The 18431-nt window shown below is 44.9% G+C and overlaps 1 protein-coding gene across 7 annotated transcripts in view; it reads right to left on the bottom strand.

The window, feature by feature from the left end:
* Positions 1-18431, bottom strand: part of CREBBP (CREB binding protein) — a 156709-nt gene that overhangs the window by 43632 nt on the left and 94646 nt on the right. For all 7 annotated transcript variants that reach the window (XM_003916457.5, XM_009195876.3, XM_017953147.3 and 4 more), the window contains 11 exons: positions 16705-16947; positions 14934-15036; positions 14463-14609; positions 12451-12568; positions 11784-11955; positions 11386-11430; positions 8219-8343; positions 7403-7582; positions 3564-3980; positions 2180-2359; positions 730-919 (listed from right to left, as the gene is read on the bottom strand). In XM_003916457.5, coding sequence (XP_003916506.2) covers positions 730-919; positions 2180-2359; positions 3564-3980; positions 7403-7582; positions 8219-8343; positions 11386-11430; positions 11784-11955; positions 12451-12568; positions 14463-14609; positions 14934-15036; positions 16705-16947 — 1920 coding nt within the window. The remainder of the gene's footprint in view (positions 1-729; positions 920-2179; positions 2360-3563; positions 3981-7402; positions 7583-8218; positions 8344-11385; positions 11431-11783; positions 11956-12450; positions 12569-14462; positions 14610-14933; positions 15037-16704; positions 16948-18431) is intronic.

The following is an 18431-nucleotide window of genomic DNA, read 5'->3' as shown; positions in this document are numbered from 1 at the left end:
ATTTCTCTGCAATCTTTCCCAAAAGTGTCATCTGCAGCCTTGGACTTTCTGAGTCCCAACTCCCATTTCTAAGGTTCACTTGACAATTTTCTGATACCCTGTTATCTCTTTACTTTGGATACATCTCAAATGGATTCCATCCAACTTCTACTGTGAGGCGGGCTTATCCCACACATCTCAGACCCCAAAGCTGCCTAACCTACCCCTCCCCATGTCTCCCTACATGGGGTCCCTAGGCACCACCCTGCCCCTCACTCTGCATGCTCAGCTTCCTCACTGCACCAGCAGAAAACTGCCTCCAGCTCGCCCCTGTGCTGTCATAATGATCATTTTCCTTAAATTATGGCTTTTTTGGTTATTTTCCCACTCACATACGTCACTGGTTCTTTACACTTTTATGAGTAAAGCCAAGCTCCTTAGCCTGCTCAAGGACCCAGACACATTTCAACCCTGGCCCCTGCCAGCATCATCTCAGAAGACAGCTCTGCAGCCAGGGTGGCCTCAGAGTCATAGCTCATCTCTCACGCCTACCATGAGCCCCACAGGCACAGGGCTGGGGTCCTGCTCAGCCTCAGTGTTTCTGCAAGGGAAAGTCTGTGGAATGGCAGGCAAGAAAGGTAAAAGGGCAGATAGAATTATGTTTCTACTTTAGCTTCTAATCCTCCACGTGGAATCCCAACACCGTGGAAAAGCAGCATGGTTTAATAAGGTAATGAATAAACAGCCTACTTTTTTTGCGTGGCTGCGAAGGAGATGTTGACTGAGAGGCTGTGCCGTTAGTGCTACTCTCTTCTTCCTCTTTAACTTCTACTTTCACTTCAGGTTTCTTTTCATCCACTTCCATTGGTTCTGATTTCTGCTCTGCTGTGTCTGTTTCTTCTTTAACTTGGGAAGCTCCTTGCAAATCCTCCTCCATCATCTTGAGAAAAACATTACAGATAACACACAAATATTAAACACCTTTATGTTACCTCAGCCTCACTGGAAGGCTCTTACAAGCCTAAGATGGGTTTGTTAAAACCTTCCTCTAGTCAGAGTTGCATTTATGATTCTTCTTCTCTTTCAGAAGAAGAAATAAAGTACTTGGTGTTCATTAAGTCACTTCAATACAGAGTCAGTGCAATTATGGTCCTAAATTTAAAAGTGATTTTTTTTTTTTTTTTTTTGAGATGGAGTCTGACACCCAGGCTGGAGTGCAGTGGCATGATCTTGGCTCACTGCAACCTCCGCCTCCTGGGTTCAAGCAATTCTCCTGCCTCAGCCTCCTGAGTAGCTGGGATTACAGGTGCGTGCCACCACGCTTGGCTAATTTTTTGTATTTTTGGTAGAGATGAGGTTTCATCATGTTGGCCAGGCTGGTCTCAAACTCCTGACCTCAAGTGATCCACCCGCCTCGGCCTCCCAAAGTGCTGGGATTACAGGCATGAGCCACAATGCCCAGCCTAATTTAAAAGTTTTTAAATGTAAAAGTGCTTTAAAAATTGCACATACTCAGATTTTTCACGTACAGATATTTCTTAATTTGGAATAAGAATCTCCTTGAAAGCTGGGGCAGGGACCAAAAGTCCTTTTCAGAGGCAGGAGGTGTGGTATGAGACAGGAAGGAGCACTGGGGACTGTGGCTAACTGGAGAACCCGCCACAGCTGGTGTTTACAACCAGACTGTTGTCACACAGGGATGCAGGCACAATGCTGAAAGCATCTCATTTTTCAAGAAAAGCCAGAAATCTAGAGTTTTATTTGCAATTTCCTGATTTTTAAGGTATTGTGTGGGCCAAACACATTTACAGGCTGGATCCAGCCCACGGTCTGCCAGTTTTCAGCTTCTGTCATAGGTTAATTAGTAAATGAATCCACCACCCCTTCTGTAGTCTACCTCTGCAGAACTAGAAATGAATGGAGAACATCAAATAAAAGGCTGTTGGATGATTCAAATATTTCAAATACAGGCCAGTATTCTTCATTTCTGGCAGAATAAACCCACCCCTCATATTTAAAAATGAAAAAACCAAGCTGTTTTAAATCAGTTTCCTACATACTGAACTCTGAACCCACATTCAACCAGAATATTTTAACTAAAGTCAGGGATACCCATGGCAGGCTCCAAGCCTCGCCCAAGGACACCTGGGGGAAGTTGCGACACACAGCCATCAACACATTCCTAGGGAGCAGCACCCACCTCAGACCTGGGCTCCCCTTTGGATTCACCAGGATCGGGCTCAGTGTCCTCCGTCTGGGTCTCCGCCTTCATTTCCAGCACAGGTACGTCAGGTCCTGGCTGCTGGGAATTGGTTTCTGCACTGGCCACCGAGGAGGGGGTAGGGACCCTGTTATCAATGCTGGCTGCTGCCTGGGAAAGCTGTGAAAAAACCAAAAGCACTGACTTCAGTAAGCAAGGCAACATAAATGATCTTCAACTATGCTGCTCATGCAACCTACAATTTCCCGTTAAGACTTCTCAATACTGATCCAGCAGGTGCCCTTCTGTGAAACCGAAGAACAGAGGTTAAAGTAGCAATGAGTTCTAGAGGGAGGTAACAGCAGCCAGAGGCACAACTCAGGTCTTGCCACAAAGGCAGAGGAAACAGCAGAGCTTTTCAAACTTTGATATAAAATTATTTTCTCGAAGTTTTCTAGCTAAATCATGAAACTTCATATTTTGAAATTAATTCCCTTCAATACGGTGGTTAACGTGTATGGTAAAAGGCTGAATTATGAATGTCTAAGCACATCTGAAGGGAGGGAAATCAAGCGCCTACCCAGAGTGTTATCCAGCCTGTGTGAACGGTAGGAACACGGGTGCTGGGGGAGTAAATGAACATCACAAGAAGGAACCACTAAAAGAATTCCTAGCTTGCAAATTCTTACTCAATGGAGTTGTTTTTTTTTTTTTTTTTTAGACGGAGTCTCGCTCTGTCACCTAGGCTGGAGTGCAATGGCGTGATCTCAGCTCAATACAATTTCTGCCTCCTAGGCTCAGGCGATTCTCCCACCTCAGCTTCCCGAGTAGCTGGGAATACAGGCACCCGCCGCCATCATGCCTGGCTAATTTTTGTGGAGACAAGGTTTCACAATTTTGGCCAGGCTGGTCTCGAACTCCTGACCTCCGGTGATCCACCCACCTCAGCCTCCCAAAGTGGTGGGATTACAGGCGTGAACCACCGTGCCCAGCCTCAATGGAGTTTTAAGTAAACAAACAAAAGATGACAATGCCTCGCTCTGAAGCCCAGGCTGGAGTACAGTGGTGCGATCTTGGCTCACTGTAACCTGCACCTGCTAGGCTCAAGTGATCTTCCCACCTAAGCCTTCTGAGTGGCTGGGACTACAGGCACACACCACCACACTTGTCTAGTTAAAATTTTTTTTTTTTGTAGAGACGAGGTCTCACTATGTTGCCCAGGTTGGTCTTGAACTCATGGGCTCAAGTGATTCTCCCACCTTGTCCTCCCAAGGTGCTGAAATTACAGGTGTGAACCACTGCACCTGGCCCGACAGACAATTTTTATGGGAAAATAATTTTCTAAGAGTCTTGACCCAAAAACAGCAGACAGAGAGAGGCTTACCGGTGTGCCAGGAGGCTGGGCGTGCACAGGCGTCGGCTGTTGCTGCGACGACTGAGGGGTAGCCACAGACGGGGGCTGAACTGGGGTTTGAGGTTGTGGGGTCACCTGGGCCTGGGCTGCTGCTTGGACTGTAGGGGTGCTCTGCGTTTGGGTAGCACTGGGCACTGAGCCAGGAGTCGGGGTGGGAGTCTGCCCAGAAGATGACACAGGAGTTGATGGCTGAGTGGCAGCTGCTGGCTGGGGAGGAGTCATCCCAGGTGGTGTTGTGTGCTGGAGAGATGGCATGCCAGCAGCCGTGGAAGCAGGAGGCGGTGTTGGGTGCAATGGTGACTGTGTCACTGGAGGGCAAGGCAGCTGGCTGGCCTGAGGCCCTAGCATGTTGAGAGGGTTAGGAAGAGCAGCACCAGGCACCTGTCCCTATAAGAAATGGACAGAGTATGTTAAACTTATTTCCCACGTTTGAAAATGTGACAAAACATTTGAAAAATTAAATGTATGACATTTTTTTTCTTGTTTTTTTTGAGACAGAGTTTCACTCTTGTCGCCCAGGCTGGAATACAATGGTGCTATCTTGGCTCACTGCAGCCTCCATCTCCCGGGTTCAAGCCATTCTCCTTTCTCAGCTTTTTGAGTAGCAGGGATTACAGGTGCCCACCACCACGCCCAGCTAATTTTTGTATGTGTATTTTTATTTTTAAATTTTTATTTATTTATTTATTTTTTGAGACTCCGTTCTGTCATCCAGGCTGGAGTGCAGTGGTGCAATCTCAGCTCACTGCAAGCTCCGCCTCCCGGGTTCACGCCATTCTCCTGCCTCAGCCTCCCGAGTAGCTGGGACTACAGGCACCCGCCACCACGCCCGGCTAATTTTTTGTATTTTTACTAGAGACAGGGTTTCACCATGTTAGCCAGGATGATCTCGATCTCCTGACCTCGTGATCTGCCCGCCTCGGCCTCCCAAAGTGCTGGGATTACAGGCGTGAGCCACAGCGCCCAGCACAATTTTTGTATTTTTAGTACAGATGGGGTTTCACTATGTTGGCCAGGCTGGTCTTGAAGTCCTGACCTCAAGTGTTCCTCCCACCTCGGCCTCCCAAAGTGCTGGGATTACAGGGGTGAGCCACTGCGCCCAGCCAAATGTATAGGAATTTAATCACATTTTCTTGGGAGTATTCTGTTTGTGAAAATTCATTGAGCTATACACTTGTAATGTGTACTCCTCAATAATGATAAAACTATACATATTTCTTATAGTCTGATTTATACAATTAAAATAACCATTGAAACTTATGGCTTAAACAAACACATCTACAGCAGTCCCCTCATATCCACTCGGATACATTCCAAGACCCCCATTCTTGGAATGCCTGAAACTGCAGATAGTACGGAACCTGGTATTTACCAAGATTTTTTGGATCTAACAACCAAGGTGGACACTCAGTGACTAACAGGCGGGTAGTGTCTACAGTGTGGAAATGCTGGACAAATAAATGATTCATATCTCTGGTGGCACAGAGTGGATGGTGAGGGAGTTCATCATGCAAGTTGGAATGGCACTCAATTTAAAATCTTTTTTTTTTTTTTTTTTAAGACAGAGTCTCTCTCTGTCAGCCAGGCTGGAGTGCAATGGCATGATCTTGGCTCACTGCAACCTCCACCTCCCGGGTTCAAACGATTCTCCTGCCTCAGCCTCTTGAGCAGCTGGGATTATAGGCATGCACCACCATGCCTGGCTAATTAATTTAAAACTTATGAATTGTTTATTCCCAGAATTTTCCATTTAATATTTTTGGACCACAGTTGACCCCAGGTAACTGAAACCTCAGAAAGTGAAAAGGCAGATCAGGGGGCTACCGTACATTGACCCAGCCTATAAGCTTCATGTTCTATAACATGTACTCAGTGTTCTTTAACATTTTCTAAGCTTAGCTTAGAAAAAGGTATTTTTTTTAAAGTTGCTTCTTCCCTGGGAACTATAAAATAAATAAAAATAAGAAAAAAAGTTATTGACCATAAATATATACATCCATAAGTACCCTTCCTTAACAATTAAAAATTAAAAAACATTCTGAAACACACACAGACACAGACACACACACACACAAAATTAGTTACTGAAAGAGAACTGTTCCAGTGCAGTGGTTCTATACTGGGCAGGCACTTCAGAATTATTTGTGAACATTTTAAAAATGATTCTGAATCACTGTTCTAGAGCAAGGGTTGGCAAAATCCCAGGGCCAAACACACTGAGCTGCTTGTTTCTGTAAATAAAGCTTTATTGGCACACAGCCACCTCATTTATGTACCATGGCAGCTTCTGCACTACCAGAACAGAAGTAAATGAAAACCAAGACTGAATGGCCTGCAAAGCTGAAAATATTTAGTATCTGGCCCTTTACATGAAGTTTGCTGATCCCTGTTCTAGAGCAATGAAATGTTACGGAAAATTAAGAATAATTATTTAGTGAGGAAATCTAATATATAATAATGACTTATGCTGCATTATTTCACATTAAAAACTCAAAACAAGGCTGGGTGCAGCAGCTTACGCCTGTAATCCCAGCACTTTGGGAGGCCGAGGTGGGTGGATTACCTGAGGTCAGATCGAGATCAGTCTGGCCAACATGGTGAAACCCCATCTCTACTAAACACACACACACACACACACACACACGCACGCACGCTGGGTGTGGTGGCGCGCGTCTGTAATCCCAGGTACTTGGCAGCCTTAGGCAGGAGAATCGCTTGAACCTGCGGCTCTGAATCTGTGGAGATTGCAGAGCTGAGATCGCACCACTGCACCCCAGCCTGGACAACAGAGCGAGACCCTGTCTCAAACAAAACAAAACAAACCAACCAACTTAAAACAAGAATTTTATCTTTTAGGGAGGATTTGGTCTGTTTTAAATACATGTATATTTTGTATACAGTAGCAATCATATGCACTACAACAAAAGAGGAAAAAAAGGAATAAATGGAAAATCATTTTCTTCAGCTCTAGATTGAGAAATTAAAAACATTCAACAAGAAGAGAAATACTGAAATGATTCTATTAGCTTGACTTCACCTGGCAGTGGAGACAGGCCAAAAGATACGAAAGCCGAATCACAAAAGTGAATTCACGGATCCTTCTCACTCCCTTTTTAAAATCCTCATGTCAGCCGGACGCGGTGGCTCAAGCCTGTAATCCCAGCACTTTGGGAGGCCAAGACGGGTGGATCACAACGTCAGGACATCGAGACCATCCTGGCTAACCTGGTGAAACCCCGTCTCTACTAAAAAATACAAAAAACTAGCCGGGCGAGGTGGCGGGCGCCTGTAGTCCCAGCTACTCGGGAGGCTGAGGCAGGAGAATGGCGTAAACCTGGGAGGTGGAGCTTGCAGTGAGCTGAGATCCGGCCACTGCAGTCTAGCCTGAGCAACAGAGCGAGACTCTGTCTCAACAACAACAACAACAACAACAACAACAACAACAACAAAATCCTTATGTCTCTCAGAGTCACATTAAACTTAGAATTTAAAATACACAAACAAAAAATAGGAAAACAAAAACCCCAAGATCAAAACACAAAAGCATACAAACCAAAAAATGTAAATCCATTACTACTTTTGCATATAGTTAACTCAGAGAGGATAAGAGAAAGTCCAAACAAGGTAAGGACTACAAGACAAAGGTGGGGAAAATAAAAGAGATGCTGATACACAGAAATGAAATGTGCATTGTGGAATTTTAATTTCCACAAAGGAAGACAGGAAAAAAACAAAACAAAACAAAACAAAACACCTTAAAACGAGAATTTTATCTTTTAGGGAGCACGGTTCCCAGTGGGGCACAGTACCTGTGACACGCCTGTTTGGGCTGGCGGCTGCCCCATGCCCACACTCATCGCCCCGCTGGATGGCGGGAACTGGTTCTGTGGCAGAAACTGGCTCTGAGCAGGCGCCTGGGCCATCATGTTGTTGCTGTGTGCACCCATCATGTTTGGAGGCTGAGGCATTCGGGAAGGAGAAATGGCCATCTACAAGACAACAAGCACCACCAGAGCTGTAGTTCCGAAGCTGACAGCCAGAGTTTTCAAGGTGAGCCAGAATGATCCAAGGCCTCACAACCCCAGAGGATGCCAAGCACAGGGCTCACATCCTGCCCTTCCTCATGGGAAGAGATCACCACTTGCTAAGAACTCCCAGGCTCCTGGGCACTTTACACTTTCTCAGGCAATCTCTCAAATGACCCAGCTTCAAAATGTCCTCTGAATAGAAATCAATAGCAGACTATAATTTAAAATTTAAGACATGCCTGCCTATGAGTTCTCTAAAGTGTTTAGAAAGCAGCCTCGGAACAGCGAGCTCTCAGTCAATAGATGCTGACAATTCCCTGCTGGCCACATATCTGAGGCTGCCTTCTCCAGCCTTGGAACTGCCACATTCTCACAAAGTCACACATTCCTATGAATTTGTTATTCCAATAAAATAACTAACAGTCAAATAATTCTGTGTAGTAATGAAGATAATTTTTAAAGGAGAGATGAAAGAAATAAAGCAAAACCCAAATTCAAAGAAAGAACCACAGGATTCTCAACTGACATGAATTCTGCTGCTTAATGTTCCATGTGAGAGGGAGGGCTATCTGCAGCACAGCTAAAGAGAACACTTACCCCTGGCACTGAGCCCATGCTGTTCATCTGGACAGAGTGGTTCATTGGGGAGGCTGCACGAGGTCCCATGGGTGCTTGTGGCAACTGGACGTTCCCCAAGGACATGGGGTTAAACGAATTCATCCCTGTAAATGTACCCACAATGGTTCATTAGGAAAAGCACCCACAGGAAAACAGAATTACAACTTGCTAAATAAACTCTAAGTAAAATAAGATGGAACACAGAGGCAACAGAAAACTGAAAAGCAATCACCCAATTAATCAATGAAGATGATGAAGGAACAGACTTCTCCACATCCAGAGAAAATGGCATCAATGTGGGGGTGGTGAGGGTGTCACGGTGAGGGGTTCGAGGGAAGGATAAGGACATGAAGGCATAAGGTTGGGTAAGACAGGAACAAGTAAGTGAGACATTAAATGAGGCTGAGGTAGAGCTGAGCCAGAGGGCAGAATACCGAACAAAGTATCATAGTAACAAAGAGGGTGAGGAGGTGCCCTGAAAGGACAGCACCCCCACAATCTACAGAAGAGATGTTTCCAGAGACCAGGGCAAGCTTCTGTGCACACCCATACCTAATGCCTCTGGAGCAGCTGGCGCCCATAACTGAGGCTTCCCAGCTCTCTGCTAGGTTTACATTCATTGTTAGAATCTGTGCTAACACTCCAAACATTCTTTTAATTTTGCAAGCACTTTAAGCATAAAGAAGTACCCAAGGGTCAGCCGTCCTCAACCCCAGCCTCCTGTAGTTTACAGGAGCAACGCATCACTGAAAGACACTTCACAGTCAGTAAATGTCTCCAGACTGTGGTGTCTAGTTCCTTCCAATTTATAACAATACTCTGTAAACTCTGAGTCTAAAGAAGCACCAGTTCAAATAAGTCTTAGGACCAACACTAAAATCTGACAGAACCCTGTAGAGAATTTCTGGAAGGTGTTGCCTTAGCGGTGCTGTAGTCATGAGAAGGCTCGAAGGATGACTCTCTCACGGAGCACTACCTTCAACGACTACCCAGAAATGGTACCTTCAAATAACTGAGTGCCAGTGCAGACCAGGAAGACTTTCCAGGGAGTCTGTAATGTAAGCTTCCCCTCTCCTTGAGAATTTTTTTAAACAAAATGAAAAACAATTACTAAGGAACAGCATTTAAACAAATCTGTATTTACCCAGATGTGCTGGTAGGGAGGTTGCTAAGTGCATAACCAGAAAACATGTATTCCAATATTCTGCTGGTAAACAGCATGCTCATCATACCCCACACCAGCAGCATCCTCCTATTTAGGCCCAAGTCCTGGACCAATCCCCAACACAGCATCCAGCCACTTTCCTAAGGCTCAATTTCTCTGACTCCTTGATTTCTTTCTCTCTTTTTTTTTTGAGATGGGGTTTCGCTCTTGTTGCTCCGGCTGGAGTGCAGTGGTGCAATCTCAACTCACTGCAGCCTCTGCCTTCTGGGTTCAAGTGACTGTCCTGCCTCAGCCTTCTGAGTAGCTGGGATTACAGATGTGCACCACCATGATCGGCTAATTTTTGTATTTTTTAATAGAGATGGGGTTTCACCATGTTGGCCAGGCTGGTCTCGAACTCCTGACCTCAAGTGATCCTCCTGCTTCGACCTCCCAAAGTGCTGGGATTACAGGTGTGAGCCATTGTGTCTAGCCTGACTCCTTGATTTCTTTCACCCCTCAAATCTAGTCCATCAAAACAAGTCCCTGATAAGTTTTTTTTCCATAATATCAGCTTATCTACCATGTCTTTTCCAGGATGCAATATGAATACAACTTTTTTTTTTTTTTTTTTTTGAGATGGAGTCTCGCTCTGTTGCCCAGGCTGAAGTGCAGTGGCGCGATCTCGGCTCACTGCAAGCTCCGCCCCCCAGGTTCACGCCATTCTCCTGCCTCAGCCTCCCAAGTAGCTGGGACTACAGGCGCCCGCCACCACACCTGGCTAATGTTTTTTTGTATTTTTAGTAGAGACGGGGTTTCACTGTGTTAGCCAGGGTGGTCTCGATCTCCTGACTTCGTGATCTGCCTGTTTCGGCCTCCTAAAGTGCTGGGATTACAGGCGTGAGCCACCGCGTCTGGCCCGAATACAACTTTTAAAATGATCTCTTCTACCTTCCCTCCCAAACTACTCTGCAAACCACAATAAAGCCTCTTTCCTCAAGAGTCTTCTGGATAATGTCACCACCTTGTTTCACAATCTGGAAAAATGTCCTCCTGCTTGGGTCTCAATAGTCAAGAGCTACAAGGTTTTCAAATGCTCCCTGCCCCGAAATAAAAATCACTGCTTCAATCAACCAAAAACCATAGGCTCTCTACTTAAGAAACTTTCAAGGTTGTTGAGACAGCTGCTGCCACCCCAACCTGGCACAGGACCTGTGTGTACACACTCTCCAGAAGTTGACATCCAGCCAGCTGGGCTTAACCCCTAGGGCCAGGAGCAGCCCGTGCCGTCCCCGTGTCAGCCTCTGCAAGTGCTCAGCAGTCTAGGAGTGTCTTGCATGCCTCTCCTTCTCAGCACTGAGAAGCACTCCCTCCCCACATCTAGAGTGCTTCTTTCTCAGACTCTTCCTAAGACTAATGTACCATGCCCCTTCACCATCCATTAAAAAAATAAAAAGCTGGGCTGGGCGCAGTGGCTCACAACTGCAATCCCAGCACTTTGGGAGGCTGAGGCAGGCAGATCACAAGGTCAGGAGATCGAGACCATCCTGGCTAACACAGTGAAACCCCATCTCTATTAAAAATACAAAAAATTAGCCGGGCATGGTGGTGGGTGCCTGTAGTCCCAGCTGCTGGGGAGGCTGAGGCAGGAGAATGGTGTGAACCCAGGAGGCAGAGCTTGCAGTGATCCAAGATCACGTCACTGCACTCCAGCCTGGGCCACAGAGCGAGACTCCACCTCAAAAAAATAAAAATAAAAATAAATAAAATAAAATAAATAGCTAAAGACTGCTTATCTCTTGAAAGATCTTTCCTATAATCTCCAAATTTCATACTATAAACAGATCCATACTACCTGTAGAACAATTCTGCTCATCAGCAAAAAGGAATGGAAAGAAGAAAGGACTAGAAAGAAATACATAGGGGGAGAGGAAAAAAACAGTGAAAGTTATGGCTGTTGAATGTTAAACTAAAATATGATTCACAGCAAATAGTTCAATACCTTGAGAAACTTGCATGCGATTCACTGGCAGGGACAGAGGTCCATCTACGGTGGCAAAACAAAAACAAAAACAAAACCACCCTAGTTATTTAATACAATCCTTGATTCAGGAATAGGAAATTTCTTATGAGGACTTCAAACTTAAAAGGGAAAACAGCCAATAGGTCCAAAGGCACGTGTGTTCCAATGCCAGTGGACCCTGTAAAGGGCCTTCCCAAGAGAGAAACTCAGTGTCCCAACACGGCCTGAGGCAGGTGGTCAGGGCCACTGCCACATCAACAGTTTCCGCAGTGCACGCATCAGAGATTCTAATTCTCTGTTCTTAGAAATACACCCCAAACACGAAGGAAAACCAAGGAACCAGGCTAAGGGATGGCAGAAGGAAATAAAATGCTTACTTGGAGGTCTCACAGGTTGTGCCTGTGGAATCACAGGGGGCTGAGCCCCCGGGGCTGGTAAGGCTGGCTGGTTCCCCAAGATGCCTTGTTTATGTAAACGCGACCTCCGTTTTTCTTCTAGTTCTTTTTGTATCTTGTAGATTTTCTCTGCTAATAAGTGATAATATTCATCCTAAAAAGCAACAATATTCAATATGAAACAGTTAAAACTGTAAAAAGCAACTGAATGATCTGTGTTGTAGGTTCTAACTAATGAACTTCTTCATTGAGTACACTGGCAAAAGTAAGTATGCAAATAAATACTTGATGCACCAGGAGCTTTATAGGATGTATCAAATAATAGGTACTAAATACACGTCCCACTTCATTCAAATGAACTTTTGAATATTCACTGATGCTAGCAATATTACACCCACCACCTACTGTGAAAAATATATCCCATGGACATAATGTAAATTTATATATTCCATGTACCAATGTAACTAACCAAGAGAGTTCTGCAGGAAATTTGTGTCTTATCTGGGAAGTCTCTTTGGCCAGTGGCCTCAAGGTGAGGAGTTTCTCCCAACTACACAGATTCCACAATTTCTAGATAACAAAGCAGACAAATGCAGTGCTGTCTACTACAGATGCTGTAGAGGCCAGAGCACGATAAGCAGCAACCTACCCTGCTGTTGGCAGACTCGTACATGTCCCCTTCCACTTTCTTAGCATAGGCTACCAGGTTTTCCATGCGGCGATCCTTTAGAGCTGCGGGATCAGGTGTTGGGAAGATGGCTTGGACGCTGAAAGGATAACACATCTATCAAACTACTTTTTTTTCCTTTCTTCTTTTTTTAAAGACATGGGGTTTTGGCCAGGCACGCTGGCTCATGCTTGTAATCCCAGCCCTTTGGGAGGCTGAGGCAGGAGAATCACCTGAGGTCAGGAGTTTGAGATCAGCCTGGCTAACATGGTGAAATCTTGTCTCTACTAAAAATACAAAAATTAGCTGGGCCTGGTGGTGGGTGCCTGTAATCTCAGCTATTCGGGAGGCTGAGGCAAGAGAATTGCTTGAACCCGGAAGGCAGATGTTGCAGTGAGCTGAGTGCCATTGCACTCCAGCCTGGGCGATAGATAGAGCGAGACTCCGTCTCAAAAAAAAAAAAAAAAAAAAAAAAAAAAGGCATGGGGTCTCGCTCTGTCGCCCAACCTGGAGTACAGTGGCATGATCATAGCTCACTGCAACCTTGAACTCCTGGGCTCAAGTGATCTTTCCACCTCAGCCTCTCAATTAAGAAGGGAGGTACAGGTGCACACTACCATGCCTGGTTAATTTTTAAATTTTCTGTACAGATGGAGTTTTGTTATGTTGCCCCAGCTGGCCTGAACTCCTGGGCTCAAGCAATCCTCCCGCCTCAGCCTCCCAAAGCACTGGGATTACAGGTGGGGGCTGCTGCACCTGGCCTGAAGCTACTCCCAATGCTGTCAAATGAGCACTACAAAATCAGGATCATGTATCTCTGGTGGCAATACACTGTGGAGAGAAATGCCAAGCCTCTCTTACCCAGCATATCAATATATGAATGAAGTAACTCCCTGGAGACAATCCTGACTTATCAACTTATCTACATATCAAACACATCAATATTTTGCTATTAACAAGTATGTGCTGGATCATTTCCAGAATAACACGATTTTTAAATCCCTGATTTTTAAACTACTTACTACTAAAAAAATTTGATCAAAATAAGGAATGGAAAAAACTCAGGGAATATAAGTCTAGTTCATTTAAAATAACTAGCTCAACAAAGTTAGGCTTGGTGTGGTGGCTCATGCCACCCAGCACTTTGGGAGGCCAAGGCAAGAGGATTACTTGAGGCCAGGAGTTTGAGATCAGCCTGGACAACATGGCAAGACTCTGTCTCTAAGAAAGAAAGAAAGAAAGAAAAAAAAAAAAAAGGCCGGGCGCAGTGGCTCATAATCCCAGCACTTTGGGAGGCTAAGGTGGGCAGATCACTTGGGGTCAGGAGTTTGAGCCCCGCCTGGCCAACATAGTGAAACCCTGTCTCTACTAAAAATACAAAAACTAGCTAGGGGTGGTAGCACCCACTTGTAATCCCAGCTACTCGGGAGGCTGAGGCAGGAGAATCGCTTGAACCTGGGAGGCAGAGGTTGCAGTGAGCTAAGATCGCGCCCTGCACTCCAGTCTAGGGTACAGAGCGAGACTCCGTCTTCAAAAAAAAACAAAAAGTTAACTTAACTTTCTGTTATGTTAACTAACTGTAAGGTGATAATGACATGCCATCTATACTCTAAACTCATCCAATTCTGAGGGGTCTCCACAACTAGAATCTGGAACTACAAAATAAGGTGAGGTTCTTGAGCTAACCCCAGCCGCCTCATGCAGCATTAAGGCCAGGCTGCACTGAGGGTCTTTGCCTCCGTGACAGGGGCTGTAAGTCAGTGCCCCTCGGCAGTACAGAGCCACCAATGCTCTCTGTCACCCCCGCTCACCGAGGACATGAAGTGCGGGAATCTCTGGCCTGCCTAGGGCTGCCAGAGTTCTACCAGCAGTGAGAGTGGCTCCCTAAATAAGCACGTGACTTGTATAGGATCCTAGGGTACTGTCATCCGGTAGTCAATGGGCAACACAGGAACAAAATCAAACATCTATGAAACTGTAAACCTGTTACGTACAGTTTATGCACTAGATGGCTCCGCAGGTCCTGAGTGACATGTTCGTGCCAGCCTTTCCTTACACCAGTGCTGGAAGGAGGAGCTGCTGTTGGTATAGTGCTGAGGGTTCCAATGTTACCAGAGTTGGAGCCATCGTTCATCAGTGGGCTACGGAGGAAATAAGGACACTTCATCCATCTACTGAAGCGACTCAAACATACTTTGTCTAATAAGGTTCTTCTGCCACTACATGTGACTTCTAAAAGTTTAAGTCAGGAGAGCCAAGTAATGTATATAAATAAAACTTAAACTATGTTTAATCTATTATCTGCTCTACACTTACAACTAAAGAAAAAAAGGAAAACAGCATTCACCCCTCACCACCCCATTTAAACTATTTTCTCTGCCACACATTTAGAAAGAATCAGTTTTGTGTGGTTCTCAGTCCACCTTCTTGTTGGACTGTCACTCAGAACTGAAACAGGGTCTTACTTTGTGGCCCCCAGGGAAGTCGGAAGAGCTGATTCTGAAATCAAGTTTGGGGGCTGCTGATCTGTTGTTATTCCTCCTGCTGGAATGTTCATTGGATTATTTCCTTTAAAGACAGAAAGAAATCAATCAACTCTTAAATTTTAATATATACTTCAAAGTTTTGATGACAGATAACCAACATGTCATCACATAAACAATTGGTGATTATTTAAATAAGTGATTCTGGTCAGTTATAATAAGCACTGAGGCAGGAACCCCGAGTGTCATATTTTTTTTTTTTTTTTTGAGACGGAGTCTCGCTCTGTAGCCCAGGCTGGAGTGCAGTGGCCGGTTCTCAGCTCACTGCAAGCTCCGCCTTCCGGGTTTACGCCATTCTCCTGCCTCAGCCTCCCGAGTAGCTGGGACTACAAGCGCCCGCCACCGCGCCCGGCTAGTTTTTTGTATTTTTTAGTAGAGACGGGGTTTCACCGTGTTCGCCAGGATGGTCTCGATCTCCTGACCTCGTGATCCGCCCGTCTCGGCCTCCCAAAGTGCTGGGATTACAGGCTTGAGCCACCGCGCCCGGCCCATATTTTCAATAGTGGTAATCAACGAGCACAAATAATCAGTAGACACCTCCCCACTCTACTTTGTAACCAAAGTAAGGTGTGTTTCTGGAGATTAGCTGGTATCTAAGTGAAAAAGTTATAAATGATCCATATGCAGCCTCTGACTTTCATTCTGCTTCATTAGTATCACTTCTGAGTGACTCAGCTGCACTGACATATACCTCTGTGTCTCCACCCCCAATATCAGAAAATAAAATCACAGAAATTAAGCTCAGGAAAAAAATACAGAGGTCAATTTGTCTACAATCTTCATATTAAAGTAAAGGAAGGCCGAGATTAATAAAGGTTAAGTTTGTCCTAAATTATACCATCAACAGGAGAGGAGTTAGATTAAGACTTGGGTCTCAGGACTCTAACCCAGTCTCCTGGCCACTATTAGTTAGACATTCACTGGGGCAGTTGTTTTCCAAAAAGCAACAAATAAGATGACTTTAGCTGGGCATATTTTAAGGAATAATTGTTAACCGTAAAATACTTTATTAGGAAAAGAACAAAACTAGCACAGCCAGCCAGCCAGTCTGGACTTCACAGACATCACTGCTTAGCTTAAGCCTAGATGTAAAGGGACTGTGTCCACTTAAAGAAAAATATTAAGGAAACCATATGCAGAAATGGCAAAAATCATGGGTATGTTTGAGCAAATGACCAAAGGTGGGCAAATAATGGGCTGGGGTGACAAAAGAAATGCTGACATGTCCAGCAGCCTGGGAAAAGAGTTTCCAGGGCTCCTGTCATTAACCTGCCGAAGTCCAGGCTGGTCACTTCCAACTGTGGGGTAGACCCTAACCAAGATGTGTGAGGAAGTGGCAAACGCAAGTTCTCCATCAAAGAAATGACAACAGTCAGCACGAGGGGTCCAGTCAGCATCCTGACTTGTGAGATCTGCATTCTGAGCCACATGGCACATTCTTTATGAAAACTGTCCAGAGAGAGGTGGCACAGCAAGCAACAAAAACATTGCTTCATTTGCAAATGCTGCTCTTTTTATAAGCATATAACATTTTCCTTGCATTAGACACTTCAGCTTTTTCCTGGGAGATTTTTATTTCAACCACTGTAGTAAAAAACACAAAACAAACTGAAAACTGCCTTGGGTTCCATCACTCCATTCCCTTTGCTACATTTGGACAAGTAAGAATGAAGTTGAGAGTTTCTTCACCTACCCAGGGGGTTGAGAGTCCTCATCTGCTGGTGGGTTTGAGGCTGTGCTGGTTGCTGGCCAGGAACCTGAGGCTGCAGCTGCGTCTGGGGCTGGTTCATGTAGGGGAGTCCGAGAGCAGCATAGGCTCGCTGCATGGAGCTGGGGTCTATGGGATTTGGGTTACTTAAAGAAGTGGCATTCTGTTGCCCTGTGCCAACAGAACCAATTGTGTTTTGAATTCCACTAGCTGGAGACCCCAGGATGGCTATAACGACAAACAGACAGACAAACGAGAAAGGTAAGTAAAAGGGAGAAGCCCACAAATGATTTAACAAACTATTGAGAAGCAAATACATTTCATCAAAATACTACACATGAATATCATAAAGCAGTAAAACAAGGCTAGGGAGAAAGGAACTGTGCTGAAGGACTCATGTATTCTGCCTAGCAGTAAGTGAGGAACAAAAAGTGAAAGAAAAGTGAAGTTTCTATCTTAGCAGGCAACAGATCATAAAATTTCACAGATAACACCTGAAAAAAATTAGTATGTTTTAAAACCTAGAGACTCCTCAAGAGGTCAGTTCCAGGGAGTGGCAAATGTATGACAAGGGAAACGTCTGATTCTCTGGTGGGCAGCAGACACCGTGAGATGAACAGAGGAGTCCCCTCCTGCTGTTAACCCCAACCCTGTCCTTCACTGCTCACCTGCACAGGTACAGAGGGCTTAAGAGAAGGAGCAGAGATGATACCTCGTTGGTCAGTTTTGATTAATAAATCTATGACGTGCTCTTCTAAATCACATAATTGCAAGTCCTTGAAACTTACACAAGCAATGACAGCATGAACACATCCTTCTGACGGGATTCCTATGCAGCAGAGCACCATGCTGAGCTCTCTGGTTACATGAAGCTGTTTAAGAAACACTGAACTTGACTGATTGACTGATTTGTTTGAAATTAAGGTTGGAGTGAGGCTTCGCAATTCCGCATGGGTCTTGTTATCCGGGGCCACCTCAGCACCTCTGATATTCAGGAGGTGGCTCTGCCTCACATGGCCAACATCAGATTCTGCTACCCAGGCCCACTGCTGGCTGGCAGGGAAGCTGCCCCATTCAGCTAGCTAACCCCAGGAGACTAAAGGAAAAACTGGTATCAACATAAGAAGCTCCATCCCAAAGGGCTTCCAAGGTAATGGAGAGACTACTCCAAACTTGCATCAACTTGGGCATTTCAAGGTCAATTCATCTACCCACCTACCTACCCACCTGTTTGCCTGCCCACTCATCTGTCCCAACAACCCAAATGTTGTGTGAAAATTTATCATATGGCAGAAGTTCTACATCATACTATTTATTCTTATTTTTGAGTTCCTTTCTAACTTCCACAAATTTTAGAGTCATGTTAAAAATAGCATCCTACAGTGTTGCTACTATAACACATCATTTTTTGATACATAAAACACGATCACAAAGCCTTTCTTTCAAATTCCAACCACTATGTGTAACAGTAATATTCTCACATTCAACCATCAGTGCACCTGTAGTAACCCCAATACTTACCCAGAGCGACCTAATTAAACTAAAATGTGTGAAAAGAAAATTCCTGGTAATTATACATTCCATACTATTAACTTTTCTAATAAGGATACTCAGATCAACTCATTAACACTCATCAGACACAATTACACACACCAAGCACTCATTATCATAAATGAAAAGCAACTCCCAAGGTGCACTTTATGACAAGTGTG

The sequence above is a fragment of the Papio anubis genome, chromosome 18, assembly GCF_008728515.1.
Source record: "Papio anubis isolate 15944 chromosome 18, Panubis1.0, whole genome shotgun sequence".
NCBI lineage: Eukaryota > Metazoa > Chordata > Mammalia > Primates > Cercopithecidae > Papio > Papio anubis.
The sequence above is the reverse complement of the archived record's forward strand: the minus strand, read 5'-3'. Positions and strand labels throughout refer to the sequence as shown.